This window comes from Siphateles boraxobius, unplaced genomic scaffold, assembly GCF_051911475.1.
Source record: "Siphateles boraxobius isolate OS27281-9 unplaced genomic scaffold, OSU_SipBor_1 130, whole genome shotgun sequence".
Classification (NCBI taxonomy): domain Eukaryota; kingdom Metazoa; phylum Chordata; class Actinopteri; order Cypriniformes; family Leuciscidae; genus Siphateles; species Siphateles boraxobius.
The window spans coordinates 43,680,032-43,699,752 of record NW_027508734.1 but is presented as its reverse complement, the minus strand read 5'-3'; the positions used below and the strand labels follow the sequence as shown (position 1 = coordinate 43,699,752).

Genomic DNA, 19,721 nt, shown 5'->3' with positions numbered 1-19,721 from the left:
ATAAAAAGTAATAAATAAAAATAAAACAACAGCACATTATGAAATTACTATAAATTATACTACAATTAACAAGAAAACTACAAATATAAAAGCCAATTGAAAATATTAATAAAACTAAAGTAAAAACTAAAATAGCACTGGTTTAAATACACTTTTGAATCCTTGACACCACTGTAGTGTGTGTGTGTGTATGCATTTGTGCGTGCCAAATGTCCCATTATTGTCATACTATGACAACCGACTTGAGATTACATTTTACTGGTCCTCACTAGTTAAAAAGGCTTATAAATCACCCAAAACATCTTTTTATTTAAATCTATTGTTTTGCACGTTTCTGTGTAAACTTATCCTTTATACCATTAACTTGATTTGTAAAATCAATGGAAGTCTAATTCAGTGAAACAGACATGCGTGTGTGTGTGTGTGTGTGTGTGTGTGTGTGTGTGTGTGTCAATGAGTATGTAAGCATATGATTTGATTTTGAAACAAATTCAAAACACCATCTGTGTCAATTATGAACAACTAAATTAAAACTGCAGATGTACATAAGATTATCAAAACTACTAGTTCAGAACACCATTACAGAAGACACAAATAGCGAGTATAAGGAAGACATAAAGGAGGACTCACCTCTCTGAGTCTATACTGTCCTGAACCATGGCTTGGAGTGCATCAGAGTTGGCTGGTGAAAGAGAATGAGAGAGAGTTTATTAAAAGACTTCACACAGGGAAGAGTCTGCAGCCTCAGATGCAGAACCACTTGCTTGACTGGATTCTTCAGACTAATGAAAGCAGCTGACTGCCTTCTGATGCAACTGCTATCCAGCACATAATCGCACTGGACACAGGGTAGCTTCAGGCCATCAATAAACACATTACAAATATTAGTGTAAATCACATTTCACAGCTGTACAGGCATCTTATTAATGCAACAGAGGAAGAATGAGATAACACACTAAATGTCATTTTCATAGGCTGGCACTTGAATTGTGCAACCACTGGCAGTGAAAGTGCCTTTCATTTCACAAAACTTTCAGTTCCTTCCATTTACACAGAAGAGCACGTTATCCATTTTAAGAAATTGACAGCTACATGAATTGTGTTCTTCCACTAGAGGTTTCTGAAAATATGTTTCTGTGCTGCTATCATGAATTGTGATAAAGCTGTGGAGATGGTGAAATACGAAATATGATAAAACACAAACACAAGATATAAGGAGTAATGTTCATACGGCACACTGAGGGGAATGAAACGTTTTGAAATGCTGGTGATCAGGAGGAGTAACCATGGATTGACTAATGATGTTTTTCTAAACAGGTCTAAATAGACTACAGTTCTGCTATTTTCCATTCTCAGATCAGAGTTTCCATTTCATGCACAACTGAAATCTACTTGTATTTCTTGTAAGACTTTCGTTCATCTTCGGAACACAAATGAAGACATTTTTGATGAAATCTGAGAGCTTTCTGTCTCTCCATTGGGAGCAACGCAATTTACACACTCAAGGTCCAGAACGATAGGAAAAAGACATCATTAAAGTCATCATGTGACTCCAGTGGTTTAACCTCAATTTTATGAAGTGAGGCGAGTGCTTTGTTTGCATAAAAAAACAGTTTACCTCTATATTTACAAAATAATATTATAACAAAGCACTTTCCTCGCTTCATACAATTGAGGTTAAACCACTGGAGTCACATGATGACTTTAATTATGTATTTCCTAACGTTCTGGACCTTGAATGCGTAAATTGCATTGCTCCCAATGGAGGGACAGAAAGTTTAGAGTCTCTCTTTTGCCAATATGGATAAATCATTTGATGACATCACTCTGCACTTCAGCTTCTCATCAGATTTCCTGTCCAATCAAATGCTCTATGAAATCTAAAGAGTCCCACCCCTACACTATGAACACTGAAGCTAAAATTGGTGACTTCTTCACACATTTACAGATTTCTACATGGAGAATGGCACATAGTGCACTATCTAGGGGAAAGGGAACAATTCAGACAGTGTAAATATGCTTTCCATTGGGGCGAATGAAGCCTGGTTTCACGTTTGTGTCACGCAAACCGCCGCAGCGCACACACAGTCTGCTACGGTCCAGAGACACGACAGCACAGAGAAGATCATATGATCGAGTCGGCACAGACCACAAAACATATCGGAACCATTTTAATTCTGCACAGAATGCTATATTTTAAGGAGCTATATGGAGGAGAAACGGTTAGAGATTAGGAGGAAACTAGTGGAAAAAAGTGGAGGAGCTGATCGATCTGTCACACCTTGTCTTCCTTTTTCAGTGGAAATCACGTCAACACATTGACTAATGCTGCGCCTTTCAAGGAACTTCAGAGGGGCTTTAAACAGGGTTTGTACAGACTCGGTCAAATGAAATTCCAGTACTTTCAAGGACTTTTCAAGCACTACTTTTTTGGATTTCAAGGACTTCAATCAGCACTTATCAAACAATATCTTTATTATTATTTTTATTTATTTCATTTAATTTTTTTACTCAAATTAAATGTATATGGTATCTGATTTAGATACCATATACATGAAGATTGGATTGACCACTTCACAGAGGTCAATCCATTGACCAGCGCTGTCAGGCATTTTTTTTCCCATTCATATATGATTGCCCTGAAGAATTAAGTTGTATTAAATACTTATCATATTAAATACTTAATATCATGCTCATAGCCATGAGAAATGGCTCTATATCTCAGACGGACTGCAGTGTTGATTCAGCGTGAAACAATTGTATTTAAAAAAAAAAAAAAAAAAAAATTCACAATATTTTTAATTAGGGATGCACCGATAACACTTTGCGGAACGAGATACCGATACCGTAACCGATCCCTGAATTTTCACTGCATTTGTAATTTTTAAATGTATTAGTAGATAAACCAAAAGAATATAAATCATATTAGTTGGCTTAATTTGTTCATCAAATATATATTTCTTTCAATTATTTTCATGCTTAATTAAGCCTGCTAAAATGCATTGTATGAGCTTCTGTTACTCTACATTCTATTGCTCTATCTCTATTTTATCTTTCATTGAATAGCACAGCACATATTTAGACTAGAGCAGCTCCAGAAGAGTCAGAGGTACAAATGTTTAGACACCAGTGAAATATCAATTATTTAATCCAATTTTGATACTACAACAAAAACTGCCAGCCTAATTAATGTGAATTTAAAACAGCCCCTTTAAGACCAAACGCACGGACCCCATTTGAACATGGCTACGTTCACAAGTTCTGTATTTTACACTGAAAGCCCTGTTTTAAGATCGTTTCTGATGAAATAAAATGGTTAAGATCGAAATTTGGACAAATGCTGCTGTCCCGAGAATTTTAGGTTTCTGTGTTAGGTCTGTTTAGACCTATTTTTCTAAACGCTTTACAACCAGACATTCTTCCGTTGAGAGCTTGAATGATAGACACTCCAGCCCAGTTGGTGGCGATAATGCACCTTTGCCAATGTTTGGATAGCGTAGCCAACGATACCGCGACTGCATAAGACCACAGAAAGAATACAAACAACCCCATTTCCTTTTCCGGCGGCGGAGTAATACCGTACTAGGGCTGTACAATTAATCGAATTTCTAATTGCGATTACGGATGCCACGATTACGTAATTGTTCAAAGCCGCGATTACAAAAGAAAATCCACTCTGGGTGTGTGTGTTTAGAGCATAATTATGTTATGAGAGGCGAAGCACGGCTACTTAAGAAAACTCAGCACAATATGACATAACAGGCAGTGACGTAAGTGTACGCTGAAATAAGTCTTTCACCTCAGAAAAATGGACTTTACTGTCCTGTCAGCCGGTATACTGTGCTCGTAGTGCGCACTCTTCAATTGTACGCGCAAATGCGGCGGCGCGCTGTGTATCGCTTCACTGTATAAAGTGCAAAAGAAACTACGAGCATGCAACGTCGTTAAAATGTAAATTATTAAGTCACGGAATAAAAGTAAAATACCAATAAATCACGTGTTAGCTGAGAAGGATTTGCATGCAGGTATTTTATGCATGCAGGTATTCAGTTTTCATTCTATTCCACAGGAGCTGTTTCATTAACAGTTCTTGTTAGTATTGTGTATTTACCATGGTAAGTGTCGTTTCCATAACCCAAAAATGCCACTTCATTTTCACTTTGTGTTATTTTTTATATTTTATAACCCAAAAATGCCACTTCATTTTCACTTTGTGTTATTTTTTATATTTTATATTTTATCATATCAACATTGTATTAACAAAAATTAGTTTGGGACTGCTATTTAATTGCTTTAGCATAGTCCTAATGTTTTTCTTTACTATGAGTCATTCTTACAATTTATGTGAATGTTAAGTAAAGGGGGGCAGTACTTGTGTGTGTGTTGACAATTTTTGTGTAAACATGCATTATAATATGCCTATATATATTCAATGTAAATTGTGATACTGGAGCTGATTGGAGAACATGTTGTCTGGTGTGAACTCATATTGATTCACTGTTCTGAGGTCAGCTGAGGATTATTAATGCTCCGTCACAATCAATGCTGCATCACGATCAATGTGACTGACTGGTTAGTTACCACATCTCATATTTGCCTCACTGTATACACCCCACAAAGACATGCTATCAGTTCTGAGAGACCTTGTGTCCTGTACTAATCATTAGCAAGTAGTGTGATGCCTAAACTCATTTTTATCCTCCCATTCATTCACCTTACCTTCATTTTTCATGATGTAGTTAACAATTTGGCCCACCGTGTCAGCGTTGGCATCAGTGAAGGTGTCATTCAGATCTGACAGAGAGAGAGAGAGAGAGAGAGAGAGAGAGAGAGAGAGAGAGAGAGAGAGAGAGAGAGAGAGAGAGAGAGAGAGAGAGAGAGAGAGAGAGAGAGAGAGAGAGAGAGAGAGAGAGAGAGAGAGAGAGAGAGAGAGAGAGAGAGATGGGTTGTGTTAAAAGTAGAATAACAATTTGTTCTACTGAATATTAGTCAACTTGCCTTTTTTAGAAAAATTAATAAAGTGAAGAATAAAGTATAAGTGATGTTTATTTTTCAAAAAACACTCAGCTTGTTTAGTGTTAAGGTGACACAAAACATCCAGAGAAAGTGTGCCGGTTTAACAGCATTTGTCTCAAACTGTCATCACAAAGCAACTGTTATTAGTGTTATTGGTATAATTTCATTACATTCAATATGCAGGTGGTATGAAACATTATTTTTGCTGACACAGTAGTACTACAAAGGACTTGTTTATGATAGCAGAAAACACTAGCATTTACAAAACTAACTATAAATATGGTCTGTTGACGTCAGTGAAAGGCTTCATAAAGGCATCTGGAGAGTGGAGATGGATGGAAATTTCTGCAAAACTACTGCTCAGAGGGGGCCGGTTACAGAAAAACACACACACACACCACCCATGTCCTTCCTGAAGCCATGGACCCCTACTTGAAAGGACACACTTCCTGTGTTGTGTCATTTCACAGCTGGGAATCAGACGGAGAAATATGTAGTTCTGGAGTCATATAAAGTTTATGAGTACTAATCTGCTTATGATAGTTTTTGATTTGCATGTGTTAATCTACAGCTAAATAATGTCCATACACCATTCCAAAATACCTATAGGGTCAGTCCAAGTTTATAACTACAAAAAAGCCAAAATTACACCCACAATGATCAACCCAAAGCCGCGTTTCAGTTTCTCTCTAATCAGAGCCACAGTTACTGTAAATCCATCCACAAATTAAATCAAATCACTGGGTCCACAGATCCTGATGAGAGCAGAGGCTGATGGGAAATTGGTGAGTGGCTCTAATTACTCTCAATATCTTTTAACAAAAGTATTCTGAAGAAAAAAAAGAAATGCATTTTAGGTATAAATAAATATACACGATTCTAGACAAAGCAGAGATTATATTTACTTGACTCAGCGTTGTTATCGTTAACAAATACGGTAACACTTTACAAAAGGGACTCATTGGTTAACATTAGTCAGTACATTAACTTACATAAACTATAAATGAGAAATAGGCCTATATATTTACAGCATTTATTAATCTTTGTTAATGATAGTTAATAAAAATGTTCATGTTAGTTCACAGTGCATGAACTAATGTTAACAGATATCATTTTTTATTTATAAATAATGTATTAGTAAATGTTGAGATTAAAAACTAGATTGATAAATGCTATAGATGTGTTTTTCCATTGTTAGTTCATGTTAACTAAGGTAAACAGAAATGTTGCCTTGGCAAGCTGAAGTTACTGAAACTAAAATGAAAATAAAGATAAATCAAAGCTATAAAGAAATATTCAAACAAACGTGAATACAAATGACAAAAGCACATGAATTACTAAAACAAAAAATTTAAATATAAATAAAAGCCAATTTGACATAGTAATAAATTACATAATACTAAATAACACTGTCTAGACAGATTAAGGGAAAAAGATACAATTCTAGTGCTCAATCAATTGGATATGGGTGGATCCAAAGATTTGAAGACAAACAAAAAGACAAAGAGAGAGAGAGAGAAGGTTGTGTCAGGTTGAACAAGTCCACACACTTTTAAGTTTCCTAGAATTCAGACAATGCCACGTGAACATTCTTAGAAACGCATGCAAGCCATACATAGAGACTTACTATAAAAAAACAATAAAAAAAAACATTGTTGATCCATTAGCTATGTGGATTGAAGTTGATAAGATAATGTGGGCCAGTTTCCTGAAGCTAAAACGCCTCCTGGACTCCACCAAAGCAGTGTACGTAAGCAAACATAGTTTTAAACAACACAACAACAAAAACTGGTTACAAACAATTAACGTAAGAAAGGTGAACACGGAGACCAATACAATATGAATTACTGTAGCCAGCCCTGTTCTTTACTACAAGGTGTGCCGAATTTTCTTCCTAAAGTTGTTAAAAAAACCTTTGCTCTCTAGCATGTGTGGTGTAACTTTGTCAGGAAGACATGTACTAAATAGTACTAGTGAACACCTCACACTACACTTGCCTGCGCTTTGAACATGAATTGTACCTCAAATTGAGCATCTTGTTGTTGAACATACTAGTGCAATGCCTGTGCAAAATGCCCGTGTTTTTGTGTGTTTTTAGTAATTGTTGGTTTGGTATGTTTGAGTTGCTGGCCTAAACTCTGAGAAAACGATAACGTTAAGCGCACCAGAATAAAATATAATATTCAGAATTAAACAGTGTAGCTGACTTACAGATTCAGTTAACATCCACAAATGAATACACAGTATTCTACACAGTATAGCTACACAGTGGACTCAGAGAAAATGCTCCGCTTGAGCAAACAGTTTGTGTATAGTCTACTTCAAATGATGGCCGTGAATAAAATATAATATTCAGATATTTTTAAACCCTAACCCTCTAATGTCAAAATGTTTATTTTTAAATCACAACCTTCTAAACATCTTCAATGTGTGCTTCTGTTACCGAGAAATGCCAATAACAGACACAGACAGACAGATGTTTCTGTAATTTATAGATAGATGTATGTGTGTCTGTGTATAGGCTATATTATATTTATATATACTGTATATTATACGTGTGTACTACTGTATATTTTTTAATCGCAATTGATCGATTTGACAGTTGTATGTGCAAAATCAGTTTTTGTGTGTTTTTAGTAATTGTTGGTTTGGTGTGTTTGAGTGCTTATTGTTTCAATTACACAGCAAAAGTTCAGTGACATTTTTAATTGTGCATGGTTGAAAGCAAATACTGATACTGACATAATGACACAATAAATATGGAAAAATTGAACTACATAACTAACTCCGTGGTAGGGAACCTATGGCTTGCGAGCCACACCTGGCTCTTTGGCAAAAATCATGTGGCTCGCAAGGTCTCTCACCCTTTACCAACAAACGAGCTATAAAAAAAAATTAAGACACAACAATAGAGATCAGCTCTCTGCAGAAAAAGCAGCCAATTACAATTCCCTTATAGTACATCCCACCGAAGTTAATGAAAAGTTTATGATAATAATAATATTGTTGTTGTACTGGCAAAAGTGCGTGTTCAGTGCTGCTCGCGAGTGTCACGAGTCATCACAGCAATCAACTAACCACTTGTTTCTGTGGTAACCTACAGCTCCTGCACTGGGATTCAAGCAGCTGCAACTTGTTTAAAGTAATGGCGAAAACCGTTTTTAGAAAAGCAGCGAAAATTTAAAAGTAGGCTAGGACATTTTTCAGGATTTTTTTGCTGAGTTAGGATGCTTGTGTAATACCCTTTTCCTATCTGTAGTTAAAATAACGCACTTAGGAAATGTTATTCTGTAATAGCTTTTGTCCTAAATGTGGTCATAACTAAAATCGGCATGGTTACCAAACAGATAAGATAGGATTCTGAAGTTAGGATCTTTCTGTAATAATACACCCCCAGTACTGTATATTATAGAGACATGGAATGGAGTCTTTTGACCTAAGCCAGTAAGTAACAAAGTAGTAAGTAACAAACACACAGAACGGTTTATGTTGGGCTGCATAAACTAGGTCAGTCGGAACCAGGAACACTTCCTATAACGCCCGATGTACTTGTTTCATCATAAGAAAAATGGCATCTACGCTAATATTACTCTCTCTCTTTATCCCGAGGTTTACTGTAATCAGCCGGATCTGAGCAGTATCCAGATCAGATGGTGGACCTGCACCTAAACACAACCACAACACATGATGTAATCAGCTGGATCCGGGCTGTATCCAGATCAGATGATGGACCTGCGCCTAGACACGACCACAACGCATCCCTGAAGTGTCAGCAGAGCTTGTGTCAACTAGACTCTCCCCTGTGAAGGCCTCATCGACACGACAGCCATCGGCATTGATCCTCAACAAACTCGTCCCCATACGCACGTGATGACTCTGATCATCAACCAGATGGAACTGGATAAATATTCTGAATGTTCCGATCTGACTCTTGACTAGAGATGCGCGGCTGGCGGTTATAGCCTCGGACTCCGCGGATAAACCGCGGATCGGCGGATGACGTGGCGAAATTTTTTATTATTATTAAATTCGGTCGGTTGGCGGGCGGTTTCTAGTCTCGCGGCTGTCATCAGCAGCGCCTTTTATCAGCGGATGGCGGGCGGGTTCGGTTTTGAAAATTGGTCAAAAACGTTGTTGCGGATGGATGTGGGACGGATGAGTTAACTTAATAACTTTTTTACAACAAAAAAATGAACCATCACTGAACTTAAGCTGGACTATGACACTATTTTCTTCTAGAGCTGCTGTACAACCGAAACAAACTTTGTTGCCGTATTTTCCTGTTATCACTGTAAAGCTGCTTTGAAACAATCTGTATTGTACAAAGCGCTATATAAATAAAGGTGACTTGACAACACCTCAACCATACAGCAAACCCATTGGCTGTTACTCACATTTTCTTAAGAAAATGAAAGTAAATCTAGTTTGTGCAGCACTTTTCACAATACATATTGTTTCAAAGCAGCTTTAGAAAATAAAGGCTAAATGCCATCAGTAAGACGACTATGGCTTGTGGCAAGAAAAAACACCCTAAGATGAGGAAGAAACACGATGGAGTGGAGTATTAAGTATTGGCTGTTCTCCAATCTAAAATTGACGGTACTAAAACTGATTACTGTGAATACTTAATCAAATACATGTCAAAATAATGAGAAGATGAATATTTTTTATGAGATAATATAAGATGAGAGTGAGTGTGTTAAAAGAGAAGGGGCTACAGTTTTTCTTTTCCATGACATTTCTTCACCTCTCTTCCAAAGCAAAGAATGTCTGAAAACAAGAAAAAACTAATTTGCTTTCGAGTGGGCTGAATATAAACCTTAGCATAAATCCGCCATCCCACAAGCACTTGAATCACCATGGAATGAGGTCACATATCCACTTAAAACGGTCCTTCAAATGATTGCTAAGAGGAAAGTAGTTTAAAAATATTTACTTCTTCAGTCTTCATTTTCATTTCAATCTACTGCTTATACACCATACAGCTTTCGAATCATTTCAATAAACAAACCATCTGACTTCAGCAAGCAACGAGGAGCCAATTAATAGAAAAAAATAAATAGCTGCTGCTCCAATGTTCATTTTAAGATCCCTGATTTCACAAACTCCTTCCTGCAATTTCACTGCCCATAACAAAATCACAGGAACTGAATAATGGAGGAAAATTCAATTTTGAGGAAGTTTGACCATCTTCAGTCACTTTATGCACAGTATTAACCAAATTTCAACAAAACACTCACCTCCTTTTTCTGGATCTTTATCCTCTTCGACCTCCTCTTTCTTCAGCTCTTCATCATCTTCTGACTCAGTTGTACAGCGGTAGCCCTTCCTCTTCAGGATGTGGCAGATCAGGACTCCCAGAAGCCCCATCAGAAAGAAGAAAGGCACCAGAGCAAAGGCAATATACTCTGGGTTCCCATCACTCTTGCCAGCTGAAGAGAGGAGACAATCAATTAATAAAAAAAGTTTGGTAATGCTTTACTTAAAGCCATATATATTAATATATATATATATATATATAAATAAATATATATATATATATATATATATATATGCCTTATACTGCACATTACTATTAGGGCTGTTGATTTAACGTGTTAATTTAATTAATTAGTAATGGTGAAAAATAATGCGTTAAAATTATTAATACATTAAACACACCCGCCCCAGACCTATGTAAGTCATTACAATTCATAGAGATACAGTTGATTGGTGATTGTAATGGAGCCTGTATAGAATGCAGTTAGAATTGCCCAAAAATTCAAGATATCGAGGCAAAAATGTTCCAGTGTGAGTTTTTATGTATATCATTATATAGTTAAGCAATATCACACGAGTAACAAGCACAATATCACAGGAGAATAGTTCTTATTCAATAAATAAGAAGTTAATATTGTGTTCTATTTTAGACACAATATTGTCTGCTTTTACCACATTTTTCCAACAAAAACATTACCTATAAAGAGCATACAGAGCAGAATTGGTGCATGTCTCTGAACAACACACAGTGGTGTTTAATTTCTATTAATCCAAATGCCAGATATGTCTTCAGTGAGTTTAAAACAACATAGGAAGACAGGCTTATGTGTACCGGCAATGTGTATTTAATTTTTCAATATCATTAAAAAACCCATTAAAGGTGGTTCACCCAAAAAAATTCTAATGCATCATACATAAACCAAAAGTTATATATGGTACAAACTGAAGAGATTAGTCAAATTAGATGGATTTTTTTAGTTACAGAGATCAAAGACCGTTTGAGCCATTACAACACCCCACAAAAACAGTTTTTGAGGCTTTGTGTACATAGGCTATCTGTTAATTGTTATATACACTAATGTGCCCCTTAAAGTTGACCAAATTTACACTCTCACTGTTCTCTTCTCTGGGAAAATAAACCAAAAATAATGATTACTCATCTTGCACTCAAGGGTGTATACAATTTTTTGTCCAATAACATGCTGGCAAGAATAAGAATGCCCCTCCCCCTTATAGCATCTAGGTGTCTTCGACTGGATTTAACCGCTTTGCAGTCGAGAGAGGAGTTGAAAACTGCCCACTCACTTTTTCCACAGCCTCGCTTCCAGAAGTATTTTTTGCATAGGTTTATACATACACATGCACACTGTACGTCATTCACAGTGTGGGAGAAGCTAAAGAGTTCTTTTGGCGTGATTTGATTGATTGTTTCGACCCAACTAACCGACAATTTAGTTGATACATTTCTAGATTAAATCATATCCTAATTCAGTTACTATACTCTGAAACTTTTGCCATAGAGGAGAGCTAACAGCAGAGTTAGCTCAGCTTATTCAATAAGTGCTGAGAGCTAGTGTCTGCACAGACAGAAAAACACATTACACAGCTCAAAATGAGACAGGCCAAGTGTTTGGTCAGTCAATTACATAGAGAATGACAGAAAGGCCAAGAATGAGTGAAAGCAAAGGCTGCAGAGGCAAAAGAATGACCTCGGAGAACAGCACAGAGGACAGACGCTGGCATGGTACCCTGCAGCGAGTGACTCAGGGGATCAGTAATCCCTGTAAATTTCCACTGTACAGTTACACTCATTTCATCACTTTCTACATATTTTACTCATAATCCTTTACGTATTGCAGAAGAAATATCATGGTACTCCTATATATTAATTTACATGTACCGAGAAATTTACATTTTACTCCAGGGGATTCAAAAAAAATACCACAAATTTACCAAGGAACCATGTGATAAAACCAATCGGAACGCCTTTGCAACCACACAGTATTTAAACACTCTGGCAATCTCCAACATCGCACTAGCACCATATCATTAATTTTCTTCAGAAAATTACTTTTTTTCCATGGCAAAAAAAAAAAATCTAACAGGTTCCCAAATTGGCAGTAATGTAGATTTTAATCACAAGTGCCTGGGAAAAGGTGTTTGTTCCTAGAGTCTGTCAGTAGTTCTTGAAAAGAATATCGGTTGTTGACTTCAGATATAATGTCTCCATTGATCCCATACAAAATTCATTTCCCTTCTCAAAACAACTCCCTCAGTTTCCGAGGATCCGCAAGCAGGTTTCTCTCTCAGCCTCTTACCTTCATAAATTCATAAAAGCAGAAACAAATAATCAATACGCACACCAACACCTGTCTTTCACCCAACACTCTCTTATCTGTAAAATCAAACGCTACACAAATATCTCTTTATTCAAGCATATCTTGAACACCAGAGGACAAAGGGTTATATAAACTGTATTGTTGGCATTCCTGTTCATCCCTGCTCAGTCTCTGGGACTGAATTCTGATCCCCCCCAAAAAAGCTATGCGCAAAACACACAATACAGACAAAGAGCCAATTGTAATGTATGTTACTGCATGTCTGCATATCACATGCACTGATGCTTGGACTTGCTACATTTACAAACCGCACAGGCCTACAATACAATGTACTGTGGAAGGAATGTACACAAGTAATCGACTACTTGACTTATGCCTTTGTCTGCTGGTAAGAGGTGATTTGTTTTTAGACACAAGTGTACAAGTTTCTAGGATGTTATATGTTTGGCAACAGTTCTTCTAACCCTAACTAATGCCGTGTGTAGCTTTTAATTTCTTAAACAACCATGTAGGAAGGTACAACATGGCCATATTCCAGGATGACAATGTTTAGATTCATCAGGCTCAAATTGTGAATGAATGCAGTCTGTAAAGTCTAATCGAGCACCAAAGACTTAATGATTTCAAGGTCTGGACTCAGAGGTGCCAATTCATGTGTGAGATTAATTTTTCATGCTTCCTCCCAACCATTGTTTCACAGTTTGAGCCAGATGAATCTTGATATTGTTATCCTGGAATATGGCCATGATGTGTTTTCCTACATGGCATACATACACACATAGATGCCTCATTAGCGGTTGTTTCTATGGGCTGCCGTCCATATACAAGCCGTCTGCCATATTGGAACAGTCACATCCGGTCTGTGAACATTCAAGCGCAAGTTGACGGGAGCGTCTGCAACTGTAGTTCAACGCATGTATGAATATCTATATCCGCAACTGCAATAGACTTCAGCAGATGATTTTGCTAAACTAACATAAGACGAAGGCGACAGCTAACACGACATTAAAAAGTTACTTCAGAAAAAACCTGTAATAGTGAGTTATTACAAAAACACCTGTGAACTTATCCCATTTCTTCAGAAATTTAAATCTCTTGATCCTTACTGTGAGTGACGACACGCTGACCATTCCAAGATGGCGGAAGTGCAAAGACGTGTATGTATAGCGGTCGAATGTGGCATCTACGTATACATATCTATAACTGTAAAGTTTTAATAATCGTTCTAATTCTTTCAGAATAGAGATGCCCACACCACAACTATAACGATAATGACAGAGATGAACAATATAGTTGGAATCACTTTCAGAACTATTTTTCAATCAGAACCCACCTGGCTTATAGTGCTTATAAAAAACAGAACGCTATCGTGCGTTGGTGTTGGGGCTAATATAGTTGTCTGTGTCAAGCAAGCATTTTAGAGCTTCTGTTGGCCCCATTTATTATGCACTATGTGTACTGATAATCCTGATTGGACTATCCCTTTAATTTACATTTTTATTTTCATGTAATCAATAACCCCCTTTTTTACATTATAGATTATAGTACTCAACTACAAAATTACTTGAGATGCCCAGCCCTATAAGGTCTAGTAAGCCTACACAGAGGATAATACAGCAAGTTTGGGTGCGTAGGAAGTGGCCATCCATCTTGTTAAACTGGCTCAATGCCAGAGCAGTTCTGAACAGACAGTGACTCACATACGCGTGAACAAACATCTCAAGCTACGCATTACAGTAACCACCCACTTCTGCATCCAGGCATAACAACGCAATGGAAGAGAATCTCAGTTATCTAAGGTCACAAGTGTCGTCATAAAAATACACTCGAATCACTCAGGGGAACTGAATGACTATGTGCCATTGGAGTAAGTTGTGGGAAGGCATTCCAACTAAACAATCCTTCTTTTTCATTCCACTTGCTTAACAGAGCACTAAAGGGGCAGATAAGACATCAAAGTTGTTTGCTTCAATCGCAATCTCATTTCAATATCTGCACAAACTACACAATGCCATTCAGGCAGAGTACAGTTTAAATGAAAGACAGATTTCTGACTGGTGGTTTCCAATAAGCAATCCAAACAAGTGACTGCTGTTCATTAAATAGAGTAATAATCCAGGGACGCTGTCCCATTAGACAACAACTGCTGCTTGTGACGCTCCAGTCAGAAATAGGTGTTGTGGGAAATTTGATAGGCCTATTCTATTGTATTCGATCCAAATTCCAAACAGATCTTTGCTATAAAACTAAAAAAAAACTAAAAAACTGCATACCTCACTCCTAGATCTAGTATTATGTAGTCTAATTTAGATTAGCAATCAGAACGACAACTTAAAATGCTGACAACACTTTAGGATACTATGTGGGTTAATACAGACTGGAGTTTTATCATCTTCAATATCTCAAATTTGTTTCCCACCAGATAGATAAAATGGAGACTTTCACTTAAATCTCCTGCTTCTTCGATTTTTCTCCTGGAAAATCGTAATGTTAAACTACAATTTCTCGTTTATCTCATACTAAGCACTCAATAGTATCAGAAAAGATCTCATTGTCTTTTCAAGAGTGTCTGGGTTTTTACATCATGTGCACTGCAAAGTATAGGCTACTGGAGAAGCGAAGTATACTTTGGGTTTTAGATAGCCGGGTTCTGAGAGTAATGGTGCGTTCACGTGCTATGGAAAATATGAGATTTTCCACTTGTGAACTGGTATTTACCAGTGTGTTGCGTTCAAGTGCTTTTGTTGTCGTAATGTGGTCAAATATAGAGATCCAGACCTGTTTTATTTAGCTAAAACTATTTTACATTGCTTAAGTCATCTGCTACAGCAAGAAGATGATTTATCAAAACTCAAACGGTAAATAATATGCTGTATATTTTCTAGATCATGAATAGTACATATTTTTACCATTAACGACTCTCGCGTTGCTCTCCGCCATTTTGAAAATGTCAAAGGTTATCTCATCTCGGCAACTCATGCATCAAAATATTCTACGAGCTGCCCAGTAGAAAATACCACATGAGGGGGTGTTCGTGTGCATTTGCATTTTCCACGTCGGCTTTTGGTATTTACCATAATTACCATAGCACGTGAACGCGCCATTAGAGAGTCATTAATTTTCTCCACAGGGAATTTGGCTGATTTTTAACAAATTACAAACCAAACCTTTACAGAAAGACCTTGATCTTAAAGGCATATGCTTTTGTTAGCATGCATTATTTCAACTTTTTTTGTATATATCTACCAATCAGAGAATCAAAAAGAGCAAACCACAACAAAAGAACTCTTTAACAATAACTGCAAATGAGGAGACACTCAGTTTCCCTTCGCTCTCAAACTATGTGTAACACAATCAACAGTTTTATATTTATCTGTCATTTTGTATTTGATTGTCATTTGCAGTGCTTCGTGGGATTGTAATTTCATTCGTTAAAGCCATTAAGTACACAACTGTGTGACCTTGTCTTTTTGTCTGAGTTTGATTTTAGCTTCAAATCAAAGTTATTAATATTGTGATTCACCTAGAAGCTGGTTGGTTAATTCACAATTTTGAATAAATTTCTATGGAAAAAATAAATAAATTAAATAAAACTTTGCTGATGAAGCTGACGGGCACGTCGGGCAGTTTTGTGCTGCGTCCAAAATCCAATAATCCCCTACAGTAGCTTTTGCGTAGGCAAAGGCAGTAGGCAAAAAGTCCCTGCATGACCTACTAAAGTTACTTCTGGAGAGATTCTGAAGTGAGCATTCGATGGACACTTTACTATCCCATGAGGCCATGGGAGAAGATTTATGAATAGCAGTGAAGCGATGCAACTGATGCTGGTAATTACAATTTGTAAACTGGGAATTTTCTGAGAGCTGCTATAGGCTACCTGACCACTACTTTATTTCAGCATTAGGCCTAGTTGCCAGAGAATTATTTTTTGAGGAAACAAACTTCCATAGATTAGGCTACCGAACGCTTTGAGTCGATCGCTCCGCTCAGTCATTTATCTTGTTTCAAACCAGCATTCAGTTTATGTTGCTTGGTGACACACAAAGTTAGATTTGTTTGGCTTCTTTTGGAAATATTTTCATTAGCGAAGAATACTTATTAACTGTATAAGAACTACTGTTTGAATGCAATAATAAAACTCTTTCGCATATATACCGCTTAATTACAGCTGCTCTTAATGCTGTTTCATTTATCTGACTTCAACTTTTTAATTTTGTTCCTTTAAACAAATTTTAGGAGTTGATAGTAAAATTAAACTCCTATGGCTTAGTGGTCACACACGTGGATAGCACATTTTGTCCACACTTATGTCCACATTTGTGTTCACTGCTGAATTGGTGGTGTTATGGACACGTATGGGGGTACTTACACTGCCATCTGGTAGTGTCAGAAGTTTATAACACACTACGGTCAAAATTCAAAATGCCGGCGAAGATTTAAGTGGTAGCTCCATACACAAACGTTGACCAGGTAAGAAGTTCTGTAATATTTCATGGCTTATTCTGATTTAGATATTTATAAAAGCCTTGTATATTTGTCATGGCATGCAAATTTGAAAAAAAAAAAGTGTAAAACTAGCAACTTTGTAGGTCGCTAAACATGAAGTACACGTATGTGATGCTCCTCGAAACAGCTAATATGCTAGTAAACATGCACACGCGTAAAATGTGAAAAAAGCTAGCTCTGATGCAGCTAAAAAGCTGTACATGGTCCCAATAAAATAAATAACAATTAAATCACTAAATACATACATACATAATTAAATTAGTTGGGTTGAAAATGTTAGTAAAAATGTAATATGCTAGAAAAAATGTCCACTTGTAAATTAGCTTGCATACATTATCCCATTTGAATAAATAACTTATAAATAATGCAAACCAACATACATAAATGAAATTAATTTGTATTTGATTTTATCATGTTTTTATTTCCAGATCGTTTTTCTGTGCAAAGAGCATTGGAGCTACTTCGGTTAATTCATGGAGACAACTCCGATTTGGAAGTGTCTGAAAACGATGATCCCATCCTGGATGGCAATTACCATCCATCAACACAGGAGTAAAGCAGCAGTGAGGACAGTAGTGATGATGAGGACCCAATTTCTGAGCCCACTGACCACAGCATGGACAGGGACAGAGACGGGTACATTCATCCCGCACTCTCAGACGTCGCCATCAAAGTCAAGAGATTGAGGCTGATAGCTCAGAAGATGACTTGGAAGAGCCAACACCAAGGCCAAGCCAAAAAAAAAAGGGAGACTCTGAACAAGGTACTTGTTATTATTTTTGGCCTTCACACCTTGAGGGTAATGCTTCAAATGTCATATAAACTTCCACACAGATTCAAGTATCGTATGCACCAATAAACCTCAATTGCTTACATGGGTAAAAATGTTCAAGTCCAGACCAATGGCTACTCCATTGACGCCAAACCTGGCAGACATACAATGTCATCCTGCAACTGTTTTGCAGCATATCAAATTTTTAACAGTCCAAAATGGGCAAAAATGCAATGTTTCCATGTTGTTTTTACTCTTTGATAGTCAAAACATGTTAAAGAAATATGTGTATGTGTTATTAATACATTAGAAAACAGTCAGGAAAAAAAACTGCTGTGTTCAAGACAGAAATAAAGAGTTTTTCATTCTATTACACAAAGGTGACTTTATTGTGTTTTATGGAAATTCGAACCATGAATCCACATGCGGACATCATTTTTCTCTAAAAGTACATCATATCAAAAGATGATACTTAGTTTTTATTCTAATTAGGTTCCAATAAGCTCAAATAGCAAAGAGAAATAAAAAATGCTTTTAAAAAAACAGCTTGGGCCTTAAGAAGTTAAACATAATCGAGAACTCAATTAAGTCCCCTGAGATATAAACAAACAAATATGTTCTCACGTCCATTAATTCCAAAAAAACAAACAAATATCGATCCTCGGACATACGGCAGCATCAGCGCGTGCTGGGTCGCGAGCAATCCCAGGTCATTATAACTTTATAATTGACAGCCGCACCTTGCGCAAAAGAAAAGACCCCCAGCATTCAACCAAAGTGTGCCACAAACATACTGATACAATACAGGCGTCGTGTGTGGATGAATTATCAATTGCCGGAGAAGGAATGAATCGATCTGCTCAGCATGTCTTCCGCGGGGTGGGTAAGTTAACGTTACTTACGTGGCACGGTAGAATCTGCCATCGGCCCACCGGTGTGACCGACGTTCTGCCGTCCACAGATGAACTCGGACACGGACTGGACTGTCCACAGACTCGTGAGCTTTGCGCTGTGCTTACATTCACGGCTAACGTTACTGGTGTTTCCTCATTCTTATCACTGCTATGATAAGGAACATCCCACTCTTAAAGTTGCAACCCCGTACAGCAATGCTCAAAGCTGTGACCCACACGGTCCGGTGGACGTAAGGTACTCGGATTCGAAAGTGGAAAAATCCCCAGGACAAAAGGCGTCTGTAAAGATATTTGGATGTGCAAAATTGTCCTGGCTACGCGGAGTTAGTTTGCATGCAGGCATGCATGCAGATAGATGCGTTTCCAGTCCTGCAGAGGGCAGCATGATTCTACATGACATGTGAACAAGCGCAACAAAGAGGAAGAGGAAACCCGGAAGAGTCTATAGTCGGCATCTGCGCTTTAAAGGAATAGTTCACTTAAAAATGGAAATTCTGTCATCATTTACTCACGCTCAAGTTGTTTCAACCCTGTACGAATTTATTTCTTCTGCTGAACACAAAAGAAGATATTTTGAAGAATGTAGGTAACCAAACAGTTGATGGGCCCCATTGACTTCCATAGTAGTTTTTTTCCTACTATGGAAGTCAAAGGGGTCCATGAACTGTCTGGTTACCGAGATTGTTCAATCTTCTTTTGTGTTCAGGAGAAGAAATAAATTAATACAGGTTTGGAACAACTTGAGCGTGAGTACATGATGACAGAATTTTCATTTTTAAGTTAACTATTCCTTTAAGTGTTGTGAATTTCTATATTCTGCATGGAAAATACAAAGTACCTTCCAAAATAATCGCTTAATTCGTATTATGAACAAGAAAATTAAAACGTATTAGATGTCATGGACAAATTCTTCAA

The 19,721-nt window shown here is 37.2% G+C and overlaps 1 protein-coding gene across 1 annotated transcript in view; it reads right to left on the bottom strand.

Annotated features, from left to right (window-relative positions):
- rell1 (RELT like 1) overlaps positions 1-19,184 on the bottom strand; it is a 31,606-nt gene extending 12,422 nt beyond the window's left edge. Inside the window, exons 1-4 of the mRNA XM_077229543.1 lie at positions 18,795-19,184; positions 10,257-10,448; positions 4,720-4,794; positions 631-682 (exon numbers count right to left, since the gene is read on the bottom strand). Coding sequence (XP_077085658.1) covers positions 631-682; positions 4,720-4,794; positions 10,257-10,448; positions 18,795-18,816 — 341 coding nt within the window. The 5' untranslated portion in view covers positions 18,817-19,184. The remainder of the gene's footprint in view (positions 1-630; positions 683-4,719; positions 4,795-10,256; positions 10,449-18,794) is intronic.
- Between the last annotated feature and the right edge of the window lie 537 nt (positions 19,185-19,721).